Source organism: Notamacropus eugenii, chromosome 6 (genome assembly GCF_028372415.1).
Source record: "Notamacropus eugenii isolate mMacEug1 chromosome 6, mMacEug1.pri_v2, whole genome shotgun sequence".
Lineage (NCBI taxonomy): Eukaryota > Metazoa > Chordata > Mammalia > Diprotodontia > Macropodidae > Notamacropus > Notamacropus eugenii.
The window spans coordinates 351,306,658-351,323,045 of NC_092877.1; the positions used below are offsets into that span (position 1 = coordinate 351,306,658).

The 16,388-nt window shown below is 39.6% G+C and overlaps 1 protein-coding gene across 4 annotated transcripts in view; it reads left to right on the top strand.

Moving 5' to 3' along the window:
• The window catches only part of SPATA16 (spermatogenesis associated 16), a 319,130-nt gene that overhangs the window by 225,953 nt on the left and 76,789 nt on the right, over positions 1–16,388 (top strand). For all 4 annotated transcript variants that reach the window (XR_011969102.1, XM_072618454.1, XM_072618456.1 and 1 more), the window contains exon 6: positions 12,169–12,316. Coding sequence is in view for 3 of the 4 variants with exons in the window: in XM_072618454.1 (XP_072474555.1) it covers positions 12,169–12,316 (148 nt within the window). In the remaining variant the exon portion in view is untranslated. The remainder of the gene's footprint in view (positions 1–12,168; positions 12,317–16,388) is intronic.

The following is a 16,388-nucleotide window of genomic DNA, read 5'->3' on the forward strand; positions in this document are numbered from 1 at the left end:
ATAAAACATAAAACTTTTGATTACATAGAATTTAAAAAGTTTTATCAAAAAAAAATCCAATAAAGCCAAGATTAAAAAGTAAACAATTAACTACGGGAAAAAAAATCTTTGTGGCAAGTTTTTCTGATAAAGTTCTCTTTTCCAAGATATATAAGCAACTGATTCAAATTTATAAGAATAAGAGCTATTATCCAACTGAAACATAATCTAAAGGACAGGCAATTCTCAAGGGAAGAAACTCAGGCTATCTACAGACATGAAAAAAATACTCTAAATCACTACTCTTTAGAGAAATGCAAATTAAAGGAATTCTGAGATATACCTCACCTTCATGAGACTGGCAAAAATGATAGATGTTAGAGAGGATGTGGGAAAGCAGAAATGTTGATGCACTGTTAGTGAACCTATAAATGGGTACAACCATTCTGGAAAGCAGTTTGATATTATATACAAATATTCAGTAAACAGTACATAGCCTTGGATCTACCACTGCTAAACCCAAAAGTGATCAAAGAAATAAGAAAAGCGCCTAGGTATAACAAAATATTTGTAATAGCTCTTTATGTGATGGCAAAAAAAACACTGGAAAATAAAGCGATGCTCTTCCATTGGGAAATTGTTGAATAAGTTATGGTACGTGCATGTGATGGAATACTCTTAATGTTGTGAGAAGTGAGGAAATAGATGATTTCAGAAAGACATAGGAAGATGCATGAGAACCTATACAGAAAGAAGAGAGCAGAAGAGAATTTATACTATAACATATTGCAAAAATGAGTAATTTTGAAGACTTTTATAAATGGATGAAGAATGAAGTGAGCAGAACCAGGAGAGACATTTATACAAATCATCAACCCTGTAAAGACCAACATCTTGGAAGCTGTAAGAACTATTGCCCTTCCATGATTCTAAAAGGTTGATGATGAAATTTACTATCCACTACCTCCTGGCAGAAGGGATACAGAACAAGGTGTGTGTGTGTGTGTGTGGGTGTGTGTGGGGGGGTGTGTGTATGTGTGTGGGTGTGGGTGTGTGTGTGTATTATACAGCCAAAGAGGGAATTCACTGCTTAACTATGCATATTTGTTTTAAAAAAAAATTTATTTTATTTTGTCTTATGTTTCAATGGGGTGGATAGAAGGAGAAAAATTAATTTCTGTTAATTTTTTTTATAAAAAATTTTTTTAAAAAGGATTCAGGGGTTTCATGCACTATCAAATTATGGGACTGTCTTATTCATGTGGATTAATTGTTTTGACTTTGTTATGAGACACCTCTCATAGAGTAGGTATACTCTGTAAATGTCTGTCTTGTTAAAACATAACCTGTCAATAAAACTTCTTCAAAAATATTTGTAAATAGCAGAAGTCACAGACATTCATAGTGTCTTAAGGTTTTCTGCTGTTATTGGTGTATATTGGCTTTAGTTAAAATGCTTATTTTTATTTTCTTTTCCTGTGGTGAAATAATGGTTTTTTAGAGGCATTTGACAAAGAGCTAGATGACAAAGAGATCTGGATCTGGGGTCAAGAACACCTGAGTTCAAATTTGAAATCAGAGACTTACCAGCTGTGTGATCTGGATGAGGCGCTTAACTTACCTCAGTTTCCTCAAATGTAAAATGGGTGTGATAATAATACCACTTGCTTCCCAGGTTTGTTGTGAGGATCATATGAGACAATATTTAAAAGTGCTTAGCACAGTGCTTGTTTCCTTCTTTTCAGTGAACACATATTTTTAAAGAATGGGAGAACCTCTTATAAACTTTGGAGGCAACCTGGGTGCTGGGTTGAATTATTCTCATTGTGAGGTGATGGAAAGAGACCTCAAATTACATTGCCTGTCCCTTGATGGGAGAAAGTATCCTTAAAAATATGGGAGGCAAGGTGGTATAAGGGGAAACTAGGTGACACAGTGGATAGAGTGCCGGGTTTGGAGTCAGGAACACTCATCTTCCTGACTTCAAATCTGGCCTTAGGTGTTTACTAGCTGTATAGCCCTAAGCAAGTCACTTCACTCTGGTTGCATCAGTTTCCTCATCTGTAAAATTACGGGGCTGGCTGTGATTGATTTTGAAGTCCCTTTCAGCTTGATAGCACTGAGTCTATGATCTGACAACAGCTCATCTTATTAAGGCTGAGTTAAGCTCACATACCAAGGTCATTTTGGTACTGGAGTAACAATCTCCAGGGCAGACCCTCTATATAGCAAATGCTACTCTTTAGTGAGTGACCCCATCATTATACTACAAGACATTTCAGAATCATCAAGGCAAGCTGGGTCCTGGTCTCAACTGTGCCACTATCTAGTTATGTAACTTTCAGGAAGTTCACTGGCCACTCTCTCCTCATCTTCGCAATCTGTAAAATTAAATCATTGGACAAGATTATATCATAGATTGAGAGAAGAAAGAGATGTTCAAACTCCTTATTTTATCAAGAAGGAAACTGAGGTCCATGATGGTTAAGCAATTTGCCCATAGTCACACAGACCATGCAACAGGGCCAACATACAAATCCAAGTCATTTGTATCCACATCTAGAATACTTTTCTGGTTATCCCCATTGTATCCTCCAAAGAAGGCTCCAAATCATAATTCTTTACTGTACTGTCCAACCCTGACATCTATTAGAATATTGGATATTAGAATATCCAAGTACAATCTTCAAATCACCTCCATTTTGAATTGGGACAGGGTAAAAGAGAGGAGAGATGGCAGATAGAAAAAGAGATAGTTGATCAGGCACTGGATTTGAAGTTAAAAGAGCTGAGCTCAAATCCTACCACATATATTTACTAGCTGTGAGATCTTTGACAAGTCATTTAATCTCTTTTGTGACTTACTTGTAAAAATAATGACTTCTAAGGTCTCTTGCAGCTCTCAGTCTATGATCCTATGAGTATCGGTACCTCTGGTCCCTGCTTGTATGGTATCCCTCCTCTGACACACACTGGTTATGTGAAAACCTTTCTCAGAACCCCAGGAAACTCCTTGGAGAGATGGTTGTCAGCCTGGTAGAGAGCAAACTCTTTATCTGGAAATTCCCTAAACCAGCAAAAGCACAAGTTAAGTTCCAGCCACCCCAGAGGCCAATTCCTGCCCCCCTGTGCCCCACATGTGTCCCCAGTATCCTCTCAGAACCTGTCAGGTGCAGTTATTCTGCTCTTGCTCTCAAAAAGTATACACTTAGCATATATCTCACCAGGGTCCCAGGAGAGGTTTAAATAGGTAAGATGCCACATCACTTGGACCTGGATGTGGCCTGAGCCAAGCAAGGGAAACTCAGAGACAAAGCAGGGAACTAACAAGGAGCTTGGTGCAGGAAGCAGTGGCGTTCTCCTTGATGAAAAGGATGTCTTCAGACATCCTTCGCCCTTTCCAGAAAAAAAATAAAAATAGCATTAGATGATTACAACTGCCTGAAGATATTTATAACTTTCGCATCACTGGGCAGACAGGCTTAATGGCAAAACTGCCAGATATTCCCTTACATTAGAAAAATGCCAGGCATGGAGTACGGGCTATTCAGCAGGACACCCGGATTTCTAGAAGGAAACATTTCAGAAAAAAACAGTAATGGGCAAGAGAAGATCAAATAGTTGCCTCATACATCTGTTACTCTGACATACTGTTACATTAACAAAAATCGTATCAATAAAGAGTCATACCCAGCTATTGTGGAAAGGAGGGAGGAGAGACAGAGAAAGACAGAGACAGAAAGATAGAAATAGAGACAGAGAGAGGGAGGAAGGGAGAGAGGGAGGGTGAGAGAGACAGAGACAGAGAGAAGGAGGGAGGGAGGGAGAGAGAGAGAGAGAGAGAGAGAGAGAGAGAGAGAGAGAGAGAGAGAGAGAGAGAGAGAGAGAGAGAGAAGAGAGAGAGAGAGAGAGAGAGAGAGAGAGAGAGAGAGAGAGAGAGAGAGCGCGAGCATGTCCACCATCTCACAAAAGAGACTTTTGTCCTTCGGGTTGATTCGAGATGTCAAGATAATTAGATTTTCCAAATTAACTAACTTGCAGGAGCTACAGTTAGTAGTAAAATTTGCACTCTTCATTATGAAGAAAACACTGAGGTTTTTAATGCCTTTAATAATGGATTCCCTTAAACAGTTTTTTTCTTTGACTTGTTGACAAACAAATCTTAGATTCAACTACATTAGATTATAAGCAGATCAAATAATGTCTCAGTTCTTAATTTACATTTGGTTATACTTTTTTCATGAGCTCTTAGCTTCAAATAGCAGATGGTGAAAATAATAGCAATAATTAGTATTTATATTTACTAGTATTTATAAATTTAGTATTTCTATAGCACATTAAGGTTTATAAAGTGCTCTACAAATGCTATTTCATTTTATCTTGACAACAACCTTGGGAGGCAGATGCTGTTATTATTGCCATTTTATAGATTAGGAAACTGAGGCAGAAAGGTGAAGTGACTTGCCCCAGGGACACATAGCCAGTATCTGAGGCTGGATTTGATTCATATCTTCCTAACTCCAACAGTGAGGTGGCATCATAGTGCATAGAGCACCAGGTTTGGATTCAAGAAGACTCATTGTCCTGAGTTCAAATCAGGCTCAGACACTAGCTATGTGACCCTGGACAAGTCACTTAACTCTGTTTGCCTTAGTTCCCTTATGAGCTAGAGAAGGAAATAGCAAACCACTCCTATACCCTTGTCAAGAAGCCCCCAAATAGGTCCCGAAGACAAGCCTGAAATGACACAACAGCAACTTGCTAACTCCAAGCCCTGGCCCCTATTCACAGCACCAAGTAGCTGCTTCAGAATATTAAGTGCCTATGTCATTATTAGGCCCTAGGTTCTTCATGTGTAAAATGAGGGAACTGGGCACCACAGTCTCTGAGACTGTGCCTCGGTTCTAAAAGTCCTACTAGAACAATGTGCTACAGAGATGTCTAAACCTAAGAGTCAGAATCTCAGGGTATAAGAGTAGGAAGGGATCTCTGTGAACATTCATTCCAACAAGAATCTTCTCTGCAAGATAATTAACACGTGATCACCCTTGGCTGCTGTTGTGTAAAGACCTCCAGCGTGAGGAAGCCCACCAGCCCCACAGCAGCCTGAGTTCTGAGACCCAAAGACTTGGGAGCCACTCAGTGTCCCTGAGTGCATGGGATGATCTTCCTTTGGAAGCCATCTTCATGACCTACATAGGATCATGCATTTAGAGCCAGAAGGGGGGCTTAAAGTTCCAGCTCCCTCATTTTGCTTAATTTCTGTGCCTCAGTTTTCTCATTGGTAAGATAGGGAAAATAATAGTCCCTACCTCCCTGGATTATTATAAGGATACAGTGAGTTAATACTTCTAAAGCACTTCACAAACCTTAAATCTCTGTATAAATGCTAGCGATGATCATCATTACTGCAAAAAGCCCTCAAAGACTTCAACAAAAGTATCCCATATTTATGAAGCACCTACTGAATGCACAATACCGTGGTAGGTGCTGCCAGGGGAACAAATCTCCCTCTCTCAAGGAGCAGTCTAGTGGGAACTCATGATATATGAGGCTCAAGAATTCACAGTGTCGGACTCTTCAGACTAATTGTTTTCAATCTATAATTGAAAATTTCAATCTATATTGAAAACAGTTGAGAAAAGAAGAAAAGGTCACGTGATTACATAAGAGACTGAAACTAACAAAATCTGGGGCTCATGTCAATATGATCCATCTGAGTCTCTCTGAGCCCGGTGCCCTTGACCTTCCTTTGTCCTCTCTCTCCCCGTGCTATTTCAAGTTCAGTGACCATTCTCAGAGCCCCTACTCATCACTCCCTATCTTCTCTGATCAATTCAATGGTCCGTCAGGGCCATTGAGGAATGCCTACATGAACCCAATTACTTAGATTTTTAATTCCCCCAAACTAGTTCTGGGGTTCCATTAATGCTCAATTCCTGTTAATGATACTGACAGCCAGAATTAGAGCTATACATGGGCAGAGCTGGAAGCCACTCTTGAGATGAGGCTTGAGGAGTAAAAGACTGCCTTACCAGCCTGCCATGCTACCTAAAATACCCACTGCTAAAGGCTTGTGACTTAAGAAGACATCTGTTAAAATTAAATCATGCTATCTGCATGGATAGCATGCCCTCCTCTGCAAAAAATTGGTGGATCTTGACCAGAATCAGATTACCATCAATTCCCAGTCATCTCTAAACCATGCCTATAACCTACCCCTGTTCCCTTCCCTCTGCATTCCAATCCTAGCTACACCAATCCCTTGGTAAGCTCCTTGAGAGCAAATACTGTGTCACTTTTATACGGGTATCCCTGGATCTTAGCAGAGTTAGTACTTCATAAATAGTTTCTCATTCAAGCTATTACCACCTATTATGACATTGGCTTAGATGAGTACAACAGATTAATGAGCTTTCGTCTTGGAAAGCAGAGCAAATAAGACCCAAGAACCTAGTTTAGGTAGATTTTGATGGGAAGATTTGGGGAGGGGAAAACATTGAGAATATGGACAATGCCCAGGCAAGACAAACCTATCCAGGGGTCCAGAGAAAGGAGTCTGGGGCAAGAGGGACACGCAGAAAGTAACCTGTGTTCTCCAGAAGGGGACATGGGGCACTAGATCACCTTGCTGGGAACCAGAGATAGCCCTGAGTTACAAGTCAGAAATTTCCATTTCCTTTCCCTTCGGAGACTTTTCATTGACTGCCTAAAATTATCAAATATATTGATTCATATACAAAGAGTTGAACTCCAGCCATGGTTTGTCCATCTATTTTTAACATGTTGGATGATGCTGGGCAAATAATATAGCCTCTCTGATCCTCATTTATAAAATTAAGGGGTTAAATGACTCAAGGGCCTCGGAAGTCCCTTTGAGCTTTATCTATGATTCTGTGATTGGATGACCTCTTAGAGACCACCTAGCTCTAAACCCTGTGATCCTTGGGCCTTAGGAATACTGTCTAATTGTAAAATTCTAAGATTTCATGAATCTTTATGAAATATTTGAAACTCCCTTAATCCCTACATATATTTAGAAAATGTGCTTCTTTGTTTGGCATTCCATTGGACTTTTTCTATTTAGAAAGCAGCAGCAGCAGTATCAGCAGTAGTAGTAGTAGCAGTAGTAGTAGTAGTAGTATAGGTGGCTAGGTGTCTAGAGTGCTACACTTAGATTCAGGAAGACCCAAGTTCAAATCCAGCATCAGAAACAAGTTGTGTGACCCTGGGCCAAGCCATTTAATCTCTCTGCCTCGGTTTCCTCATCTTAAAATGGGGGTGATCACAACACCTGCTGGCCACTGTGGAACCTTCCTCACTTCAAGGACCTGACATTTCTTTCATGTGAATGCTGCCTTCCCTCATCCCCAATAGCCATCGATTGCAAACCCTTCTACAACTTTAACAAGTGATTTTCAAAAGAATTGATGCAACTGATATTTCATCATTCTGTGTGACCAACTTGGTGATGAACTTGCCTCTCTAAACTTGTTCATATTTCTTCATAGATAATATTAACACACTTCCCTGCCCCCAACATCATTAGCAAGATTATAAGATGAATGTTTCAACTACTTATGAAAATGAGCTGTTTTCAAGCATACTTAAGCATTTTTGAAGCACCCATTCAATCTGCATTTGAGATCCAAATTGTACAACACTCTTTGCTATTTGCTGTAGCAGGTCCTCTAAGGACCTCTCTACTGGGCAACAATGTTGGCCTAGTTTGAGCCACCATAGCCACTTGAAAACAATTAAATTTCATGTTTTTAAGACAGGCTGGATCCACTTACCCCAATTATTTCAAAGCAAAGAGTTTTTCCTGTACTTCAAACAACCAAATCAACAACTGGGTTGGACTTCCATGATCACTTGAGCATCTACCAAATAGTCTATGATGTCCCAAATATATATAACATTAAGATGATGAGGAACCCTCGGGGGAAATGTGTCACTATAAAGAATGAAGGACTCATTAAGCTTTGATGGTTTTCAATCAGTTTCCTGGAGCACCAGCTCTTCTTCTCAGACCCAGCCCTGGGTACTTGCCTTTGGACCTCAGGGCTCCTATATTTCTCAGCTTCCTATCCTTTCCTAATTATTAAGTCCTAACTCTCACCTCTCAGCTTCATGGAATTTCCTGGAGTCAAACCTACTCTCTGAGGTCAGCAATCTTGCACGCACCTAAGCCCAATTTACCTATCCCCTCCCACTGCCTCTGCTGTAATCTCTGGGTGCCCTTCCCTGGCACCCCAAATTACATATTCTCAGAGGTAGAAAGACCATCTGGCCCAACTCATACTCTCCTCTACTAGGCTCTGCTAGAAGACCTCCCATAATGGGGAACTACTACTCATGTCATCCCATCACACTTTTTAGGACTTTTTTTCCCCATATATCAAACCTAAAGCTGCCTCTCTGCCACTCTTAACCATTAATCTTAATTCCAACTTTCTCTACCTGACAGCCCTTCAAATACTTAGACAGCTATCACATCTTCTCCTCTCTAAGATAGACATTCCTAGTCCCTTCAGCTGATCACTACAAGTCCTGTTCTCTAGTCCACAAGAGTACATTTTTCTAATATTTATTTATTTACTCAGGAAGAAAGAATGTTCAGATTCAGAAATAATGCAATATTGAGGAAATTCATCCCAAAATAAATTGACCTGTTACCATACCAAACAATGCCTAAACTTTCTAATATAATTCTTAACTAATGTCCCCACAGGCTCTAGGCAGCTCTTACAGATGTCAGAAGAAGGGAGAACCCCACAGTAGATAACTTTCTATCAAATTACAAAACATTACTTATCATTTTCCTCCATTTTTGTAAGCTTTGTCTTTTGCCAGCTGCTGCTCCCCATCTGGTCGTCTTCCTCTCTATATATCCAAACTCAAGGGGAGTCTTCAATGGACAATAAATAAGAAGTAAATTGAACTGAAATTTATTTTATTTTCATTTCTGAGGGTTCTTCTATTACCAAAAACCTTCTAAGATCTGCTTTTCCTGTCAGAAAAAAAAATATATGTGTATACGCTTTAGTTTCATTTTCACAGTATCAAGGTTCGATTTCTTTTTCAGCTTTCAAAAACCTGGGGCCAGACTTCAAGTCACAAGATATTACTGTGACAAATGGAGTCTCCAACACCTTGGTACCGAAGCCACAGCTGCCACATCCTGCCATGATTCTAATAAAACATCCCCATCATGAGATACTGCACTAATAGTTAAGTAGAGGGGAAAAATGGCCCCATGGTGGAGGAGATGATCATTCCAGTGCCCCTGAGGCAACTCTGAGTGAGGAAGCAGAGGCTTAGATTGCCAAAGTTGACTGCCTCTCCAGAAAGGACATGTTCATGCCTTCTGCAGAGCTGTGTGCAATGATTTTATATTGGAGAGGCCACAGAAATGAAAACCTGGAAATGGCATTAGTAAAAGAAGTCCTCCATAATCTGCATCACTGACTGTCCTTGGACTTGAACTGTCATAGAACCAGAGACTTCAAGCTAGAAGGGACTTTAAAGGTCAAAAAAGCTCTTTCCTCTCATTTTACTGATGAGATGGAGAAATTCAGGGGCTTGAGTCAACACCACTCTCCAAGCATGGCTATAGTAAGGTATGTTGCTACTGGTGTGTTTTTGGAGAAAGCATGGCACAGTGAGAAGTTCTTTGGAGCTAGAGAAATTCGAATTCCGAAGCTTTCTCTGATCCTTACTCCTTGTGTGGCCTTGGCCAAATCACTTAAACTCACTGGGCCTTGGCTTCTTTATCTGTGAAATGGTTATCTGTGTTGGTTTCTAAGGTTCCTTCCATCTCTAACTCGTTGATTCTAGGACCTCAGTTCAAATTTCATGACCATGGGCAAGACTTATCACTTCTCTGGGACCCATTTTTCTCATCTGAAAAATGAGGGGATTGTAAGAGATGACGTATTGCTTCCCTTTCACCTCTTAATCTATGGGTATATGTGATGTAAGTGAAAAGAATATATGTATCATCTGAGGAATGAGCCATCACAATGAGAAAACACAAGGCTTCCCAGGAGCCAACCCAAAGTCACCTCTTCCTAGACATTCAGAAAGGTTATGGAGACAGCTATCTGGAAGCAAAACTCCATGAATCTCCAACAAGAAATGGCTCCATACTATGACTGAAGAAAAAGAATGACCTTCACTGTGAGCTAGTACTTCTCAGTGTTCTATCACCTTGTCCCACTCCCACTAGAGGGTACACCTCTACCCACTTTACCTCAGCTAGTTAAAAGCTGGAGTAATCCTCAGGCTGCATGCCAAGCTGTCTTGCCCCTTGTGCCCTCTTCCTGTGGCTCAGCCTCCTTCCCTGGACCCGATGTTGCCCAGTTCAGCTTCCTGAATTCCAGTCTCCCAGATCTGCCTGACCTCTCCAGCCAGGCCTCAGTTCCTTTCTGGGTGGTCCTGGCCAGAGTTCCCATACCAGGGCCACTTAGGTCTTTCCATTTGCCTAACCGTCCTCATCTTCCCTCTCCTCACCTCGTTGATTTTTTTACTTCTTTCCATTTAGACAGCATGGCTTAGAAGAAAGATGATCCCTTCACTGATAATGGACAACATCATTACTTTCACACAGTAAATGTGCCTGGCCATTCATTTTCATACAATTCTCAAGTGCCATTCTTAGGGAGAGGCTGACCCCTCCATTCAAAACGACTTCCTATTCACACTGCTAACTTAGTGGAAAAGCAAACATGTGTGGGGCCAGTTGCCCTCATTTGGGAAATGGCAAATTATAGGTTTTACCTAACTTTACCGAATAAAAATCGTTCCCCCTCATTGAGGTTCTGTTTCTTATTCCCACCAGAAGCTTGCTTATGAAAGAATGAACATGTAATAGCATTATTTGATGTTGCCTTCTTCCTCACTTGAAAATAAGATGGCTCTTTTTCTTCATTGATTATTGTTAGTCACAATTGTTGGGTATGGAAACAAGATGGATTTTGGTAATGTCCTTTTACACCGGTTTCTATAATGAGGAATGACTATAGTCACTGTTGCTTTGAGACTTTGAAGGCAGGGAAAGGATATAAATCCCCTTTGAAGATTCTGAGCCAGCTTCTTTTAGATCTGTTGTGATGCAGTAATAGCCTTATACACAATAGAAAGGCTGGGGTGATGGCAAATGGTTCTATAAGCATTGTGGAGATTATTGCACAGGAAAATCTGTTTTAAAGGGATTTCATTGCATAGTACATAGTACAGTGAAAAGTCTATCCAAAGAAGCAGATATGCAATCAATCTCAAACTTATAGCCTAGAGATTTGTCTGAGAATTGAAAGGGATAGGGTTAGGGTAAACCATAAATTCAGGGGAGGACTTGAACCCAGGTTTTTCTATTCCAAGGCCAGCCTTCTCTCCACTACACCAAAATTCCTCTCATAATAATACAGTAACATCAAGACCAATGAGAATAGCTTTAAGGCTTAGAAAGCACATATGAACATCATGTCTTGAGAGTTTCACAACTCCATGAGTTCGATGGTTCAATATTATTATCATCCTTATATTACAGAAAAGGAAACTGAGGCTTAGATGCATGAAATGACTTGTCACAGCTATTAAGTGTTAGAGACAGCATTTAAACCAAGGTTTTCTTAGTTCCTGCTTCAGAACAAAAACATTGATATTGGTTCTTGTGACTTAGAGAGCGGGACAGAAGGAAGACTTTGCTTTCCCACAAACACACATGAGAGGGCAATGTTATTCATCCAAGTCTTGGTCAACATGTTTGCATGGAGTCATCTGAATTATATTTGAAGATCACTTCTCCAATGCCTGATTAGTGACTGCCTAAGGAGGCAAATTTCAGTGTTAGACTTCAGAATCAGGAGAAAAAACTCCAAGTAAAAGATGGTACTTTGGAAGATAAAATGGAATACACTTTTATTTGTACTATAATTTGAACTCAGTTTAGAGAAAGTTGGCTTACAATTTTTTTTCTCCACTTAACTGACTGTCTGAACATGAAACTATATTTTCTAAAACTAATTAGAATTTCTTCCTAATTAATATTCAAGACCCAAATATGTTATCTTTGCAGTGTGATACATTTATTTTTTTTAAGTCAACCATGAAGGTAATTATACTCCTGCCTTCTCAAAAGTAGGTATGTTTTTATTCATTCTGCACAAGTCTCTGTTTCCCTTTCAGGCCATGATCGAAGAAGCCCTCACCAGAGCAGAATCCTTCTCAGCCATGTATACACCATTTGCGACGAAAGTAAGGGCTGACAAAATTGAGAAAGTGAAGGAGGTTTTCACAAAAACGCATCCTGCGTATGTGGAGTATATGTACACAGGTAACAACTAACATCCTCCTATTCATTTGTAAGTTACATCTATGGTTATATTTAACTTGGTTTTTATTTATGGCTATATCTACCTAAATGTGTAGTTATATTTAAATATAAAATAAATACAAGGCCTCATAGTGTAGTGCCTACAGAACCAGTATCAGAATCAGAAAACCTGGGTTAAGTCCTAACTCTGACACACATCTGCTTTGTGACCTTCGGTGCCCCCATCAATCCTCTGAGAATATAAGTTATGAAGCCGGTGCTCATCTGTATTGGTAAATGGAGTTTCCTCCCTGGGAGTTCCCTACATGAATGAAATGAAAAGTCTAGACAAAATAAATATACTATGTCATGATGATGATGGTGGTGGTGGTGGTGGTGGTGGTCGTGATGATAAATTTAAGGAATGAAGACCAGAAAAGATAAGTGGTTTAAATCCATTTAGTCTATAAAAAGTTTTCTCTTTTTCTTTTTTTAGAGGAGGACTGCCTTGGGCAGGCATCTCTCATAAAAGGGAGGGAAATAGAGAAAAGGGAAATGAGATGTCCAAAACAAATCTTGCACTGAGTCAACCTGGGTATCAGAACTAGGGGATATCAGTACTGGGACCCAGTTTTTGATGTCTGTATTTGGGGTGAGAAGGTAGAAACTATGTAGTATAAGATGGAACACATCAACTAAGGAACCATCATGATGTACAAAAAGTTCACATTTTCCAAAATTTCATCATCAGCACCCCTAAGTTCATGATGTGATATTCTTCTAGATTTTAATTTTAGTATTTTACTAAATTTACTATTTAATTTACTATTACTATTTGATTACTATAGGGCATGATTGCAATTATCCACATATTTGATTTTACTATTTACTGCCTTTCCAGTTTCTTTCTGAGTCTTTTCTATTATTCTCTTGGTTTCCATTTTTGCCTTCTCTCCACACTTGCCAATATTCTCAAGAGGATTGTGTTGGATGGTTGGCCTTCAAATAGGGTCCCAAGAGACCCCAAGATAACTGAGAGGGTGGTGCCAAGTTCTTTCCTGTCATGCCTATGAAGGAAGACTCACAAAACTCTGGAAGGTATGCTCACATTGGAATCACTGGACCTGGATTTGAATCACAACTCAATGACTTGCTGTCACACCTCTGTGACTTTGGTCAAGGTGCATCCCCTCTCAGACCTCTATCCACTATATCATCTTGATGAAATCCTGTCATCCTTGAAGCAACAGAGTGAGTGTTATCGAGCAGCTGATGCCCCAAGGTCACAGCTCTATAAGCATCATCTCCTGGCATGTTCCAATCATTGTCCTTTATCAGGACCCTCACCTGGACAAAGACATAGCTCATATCAGAAAGAAGAAAGGTCAGGGTCAGTTTTTCAAGACCCCTTTCAGAGCAAACTCTTGAAGTATTGAGTGTTCTCTGAACAAGGTGCTTAGGGTTTGGCACGTAAGTCCAACAAATGATAATCATAAATCTCACAGAAGCAGCAGAAAGAGTCTCTGTCTGGGGAGAACAAAGGAGAGCAGATCCTTTGCCCATGTCACAAATGTCTCTAATCTGGTTAACTCGAGCCCTAGTTAAGCATAAATAATAGCCCAGATGATGGGCTCAGATTTCCCAGTTGTACAAGTCATGCTAGACTATGGATAGTTTAAGGTTGGGCATTTTATTTTACTTCCAAACCTCACAAGATTGAGAGACAGGGTGGTGATATGACAAAACGACTTGGAAGTCCAAAGAGCCAGGTTCTAGGCCCACCTCTGATACTAATTATCTGTGTATTCTCAGGCAAGTCACCATCTGATAGAATGGAAGTGCCTTAAGGGTAGAATGAATTCATTTTTGTCTTTGCATCACCAGAACCAAGCACACTGGAGCATAGTAGGTGCTTAATAAAGCAGCTAGTTAGATAGTATGCTAGGCTTAGAGTGAGGAAGACCTGAGTTCAAATCCTGCCTCAGACGCTTGCTGTGTGACCCTGAGCAAATCACTCAACATCTGTTTGCCTGAGTTTCCTCACTTGTAAAATAGGGGTAATAATAGCAGCAGGGTGGTTGGGAGGATCAAATGAGATAATATTTGTAAAATTCTTTTTTTGGTCCCCTATGATTGATTCATTTTTCTGTATCTTATTTCTGCCACCTGCAACCTGAGGAAGATGGACTATGCCATGGGTTCTTAATCTTTTTTCTTTTGCCAGTGATCCCTTAGTCAGTCTGGTGATCCCTTCTTAGGGCATCTGGTGGAGCAGTACATAGAATTCTAAGCCTGGAGTCAGGAGGACTGGAGTCCAAATCTGGCTTAAACACTTACTAGCTATGCGATTCTGGACAAATCTCTTGGCTAAAATGTCCTAATCCCTAAAATGGGAAAAGAATCCACTGATCACCTCCTGAAGGAGACCCAAAGAGAGAAACTCCTAGGAATATTGTGACCAAATGTCAGAGTTCCAGATGAAGGAGAAAATACTGCAAGGAGCTAGAAAGAAATAATTCAAGTGTCATGGAAATACAATAAGGATAACACAGGATCTGGCAGCTTCAACATTAAGGGATCAAAGGGCTTGCAATAGGATATTCCAGAAGTCAAAGGAACTGGGATTAAAACCAAGAATCACTACCCAGAAAACTGAGTATAATACTTAAAGGGAATAAATGGTCATTCAATGATAAAGAGGACTTTAAAGCATTCATATTGATGGAAAGACCAGAACTGTATAGAAAATTTGACTTTCCAATACAAGATCAAGAGAAATAGAAAAGGTAAACAGGAAAGAAAAATCATAAAAGACTTTCTAAAGTTGAACTGTTTACATTCCTACATGGAGAGAAAATATTTATAACTCTTGAATCTTTTCTCAGTATTTGGGTAGGTGAAGGGATTGTATACACACACACACACACACACACACACATACATATATATACACAAAGAGTACAGGTTGTGTTGAATCAGAAGAGATGATATCTACACAAAAAAATAAAATAAAAATTAAGGGGTGAGGGAGGAAAATACTGGGAGGAGAAAGGGAGAAAGGGAATGGGGCAGGCTATAACTCATAAAAGAAATAAGAAAAATTTTGTTCAATGGAGGAGAAAAGGGAGAAGGGGAGAGGGGAAAAGTAAAGCTACTCTCTCTACATATGGCTGAAAGAGGGAATAATATGCTCACTAAATTTGGTATGAAAATCTATCTTACACTACAGGAAAGTAGGAGTAGGGGTGACATGAATGATAGAAGGGAGGGCATATAGGAGAAGGGAGTAATTAGAAATAAACACGTTTGGGTAGGGACAAGGTCAAATGAGGGAATAAAATAAAATTTTTTTTTAAATAAGGGGGGATAGAGTAGGATATAGGGCAATATAGTTAGTATTACACAACATGATTATTATGGAAGTCTTTTGCAAAATGACACATATTTAGTCTATATTGAATTGCTTGCCTTCTCAGTGGAGATGGGCAGGGAGGGAGGAAGGGAGAGAAGTTGGAATTTAAAGTATTAGAAACAAATGTTGAGAATTTTTATTGCATATAACTGGGAAATAAGAAACACAGGGAATGGGGTATAGAAATTTATCTTGCCCTACAAGAAAAGAGAGAAGATGGGGATAAGGGAAAGGTGGGGTGTGACAGAAAGGAGGGTATATTGAGAGAAGGGGTAATCAGAATGCAAGATATTAGGAAGTGGGGGGAGGGGAGAGATGGGGACAAAAAATTGGACATGTTACAAAGTGATGTAAAAGCAATTAGTATTAAAACAACTGACTGAATTAATTACTGAGAATAAATCAAAGACATCTTTAGTTTGCAGAAAAGAATTTTAATCTAAATTTCCTAGAGGAAGGTAACCTTTGACAAAATTTGGCATTGATGAAAAAGTTAAGGTTTTAATGGTAAATTTGATTTTATGTTTTCTATTTAATCAGGATCTAGAACATGTATAGAAAGGCATGTAAGCCACTTAAGACTTGTCTCAAAAGATGCTTCTTAGCCAAAGTGAAATTAAAGTCATATTTGAAACCTGGTTATTGGAACTTGCTATGGGACTATTAAGTGACTGTTCTTCT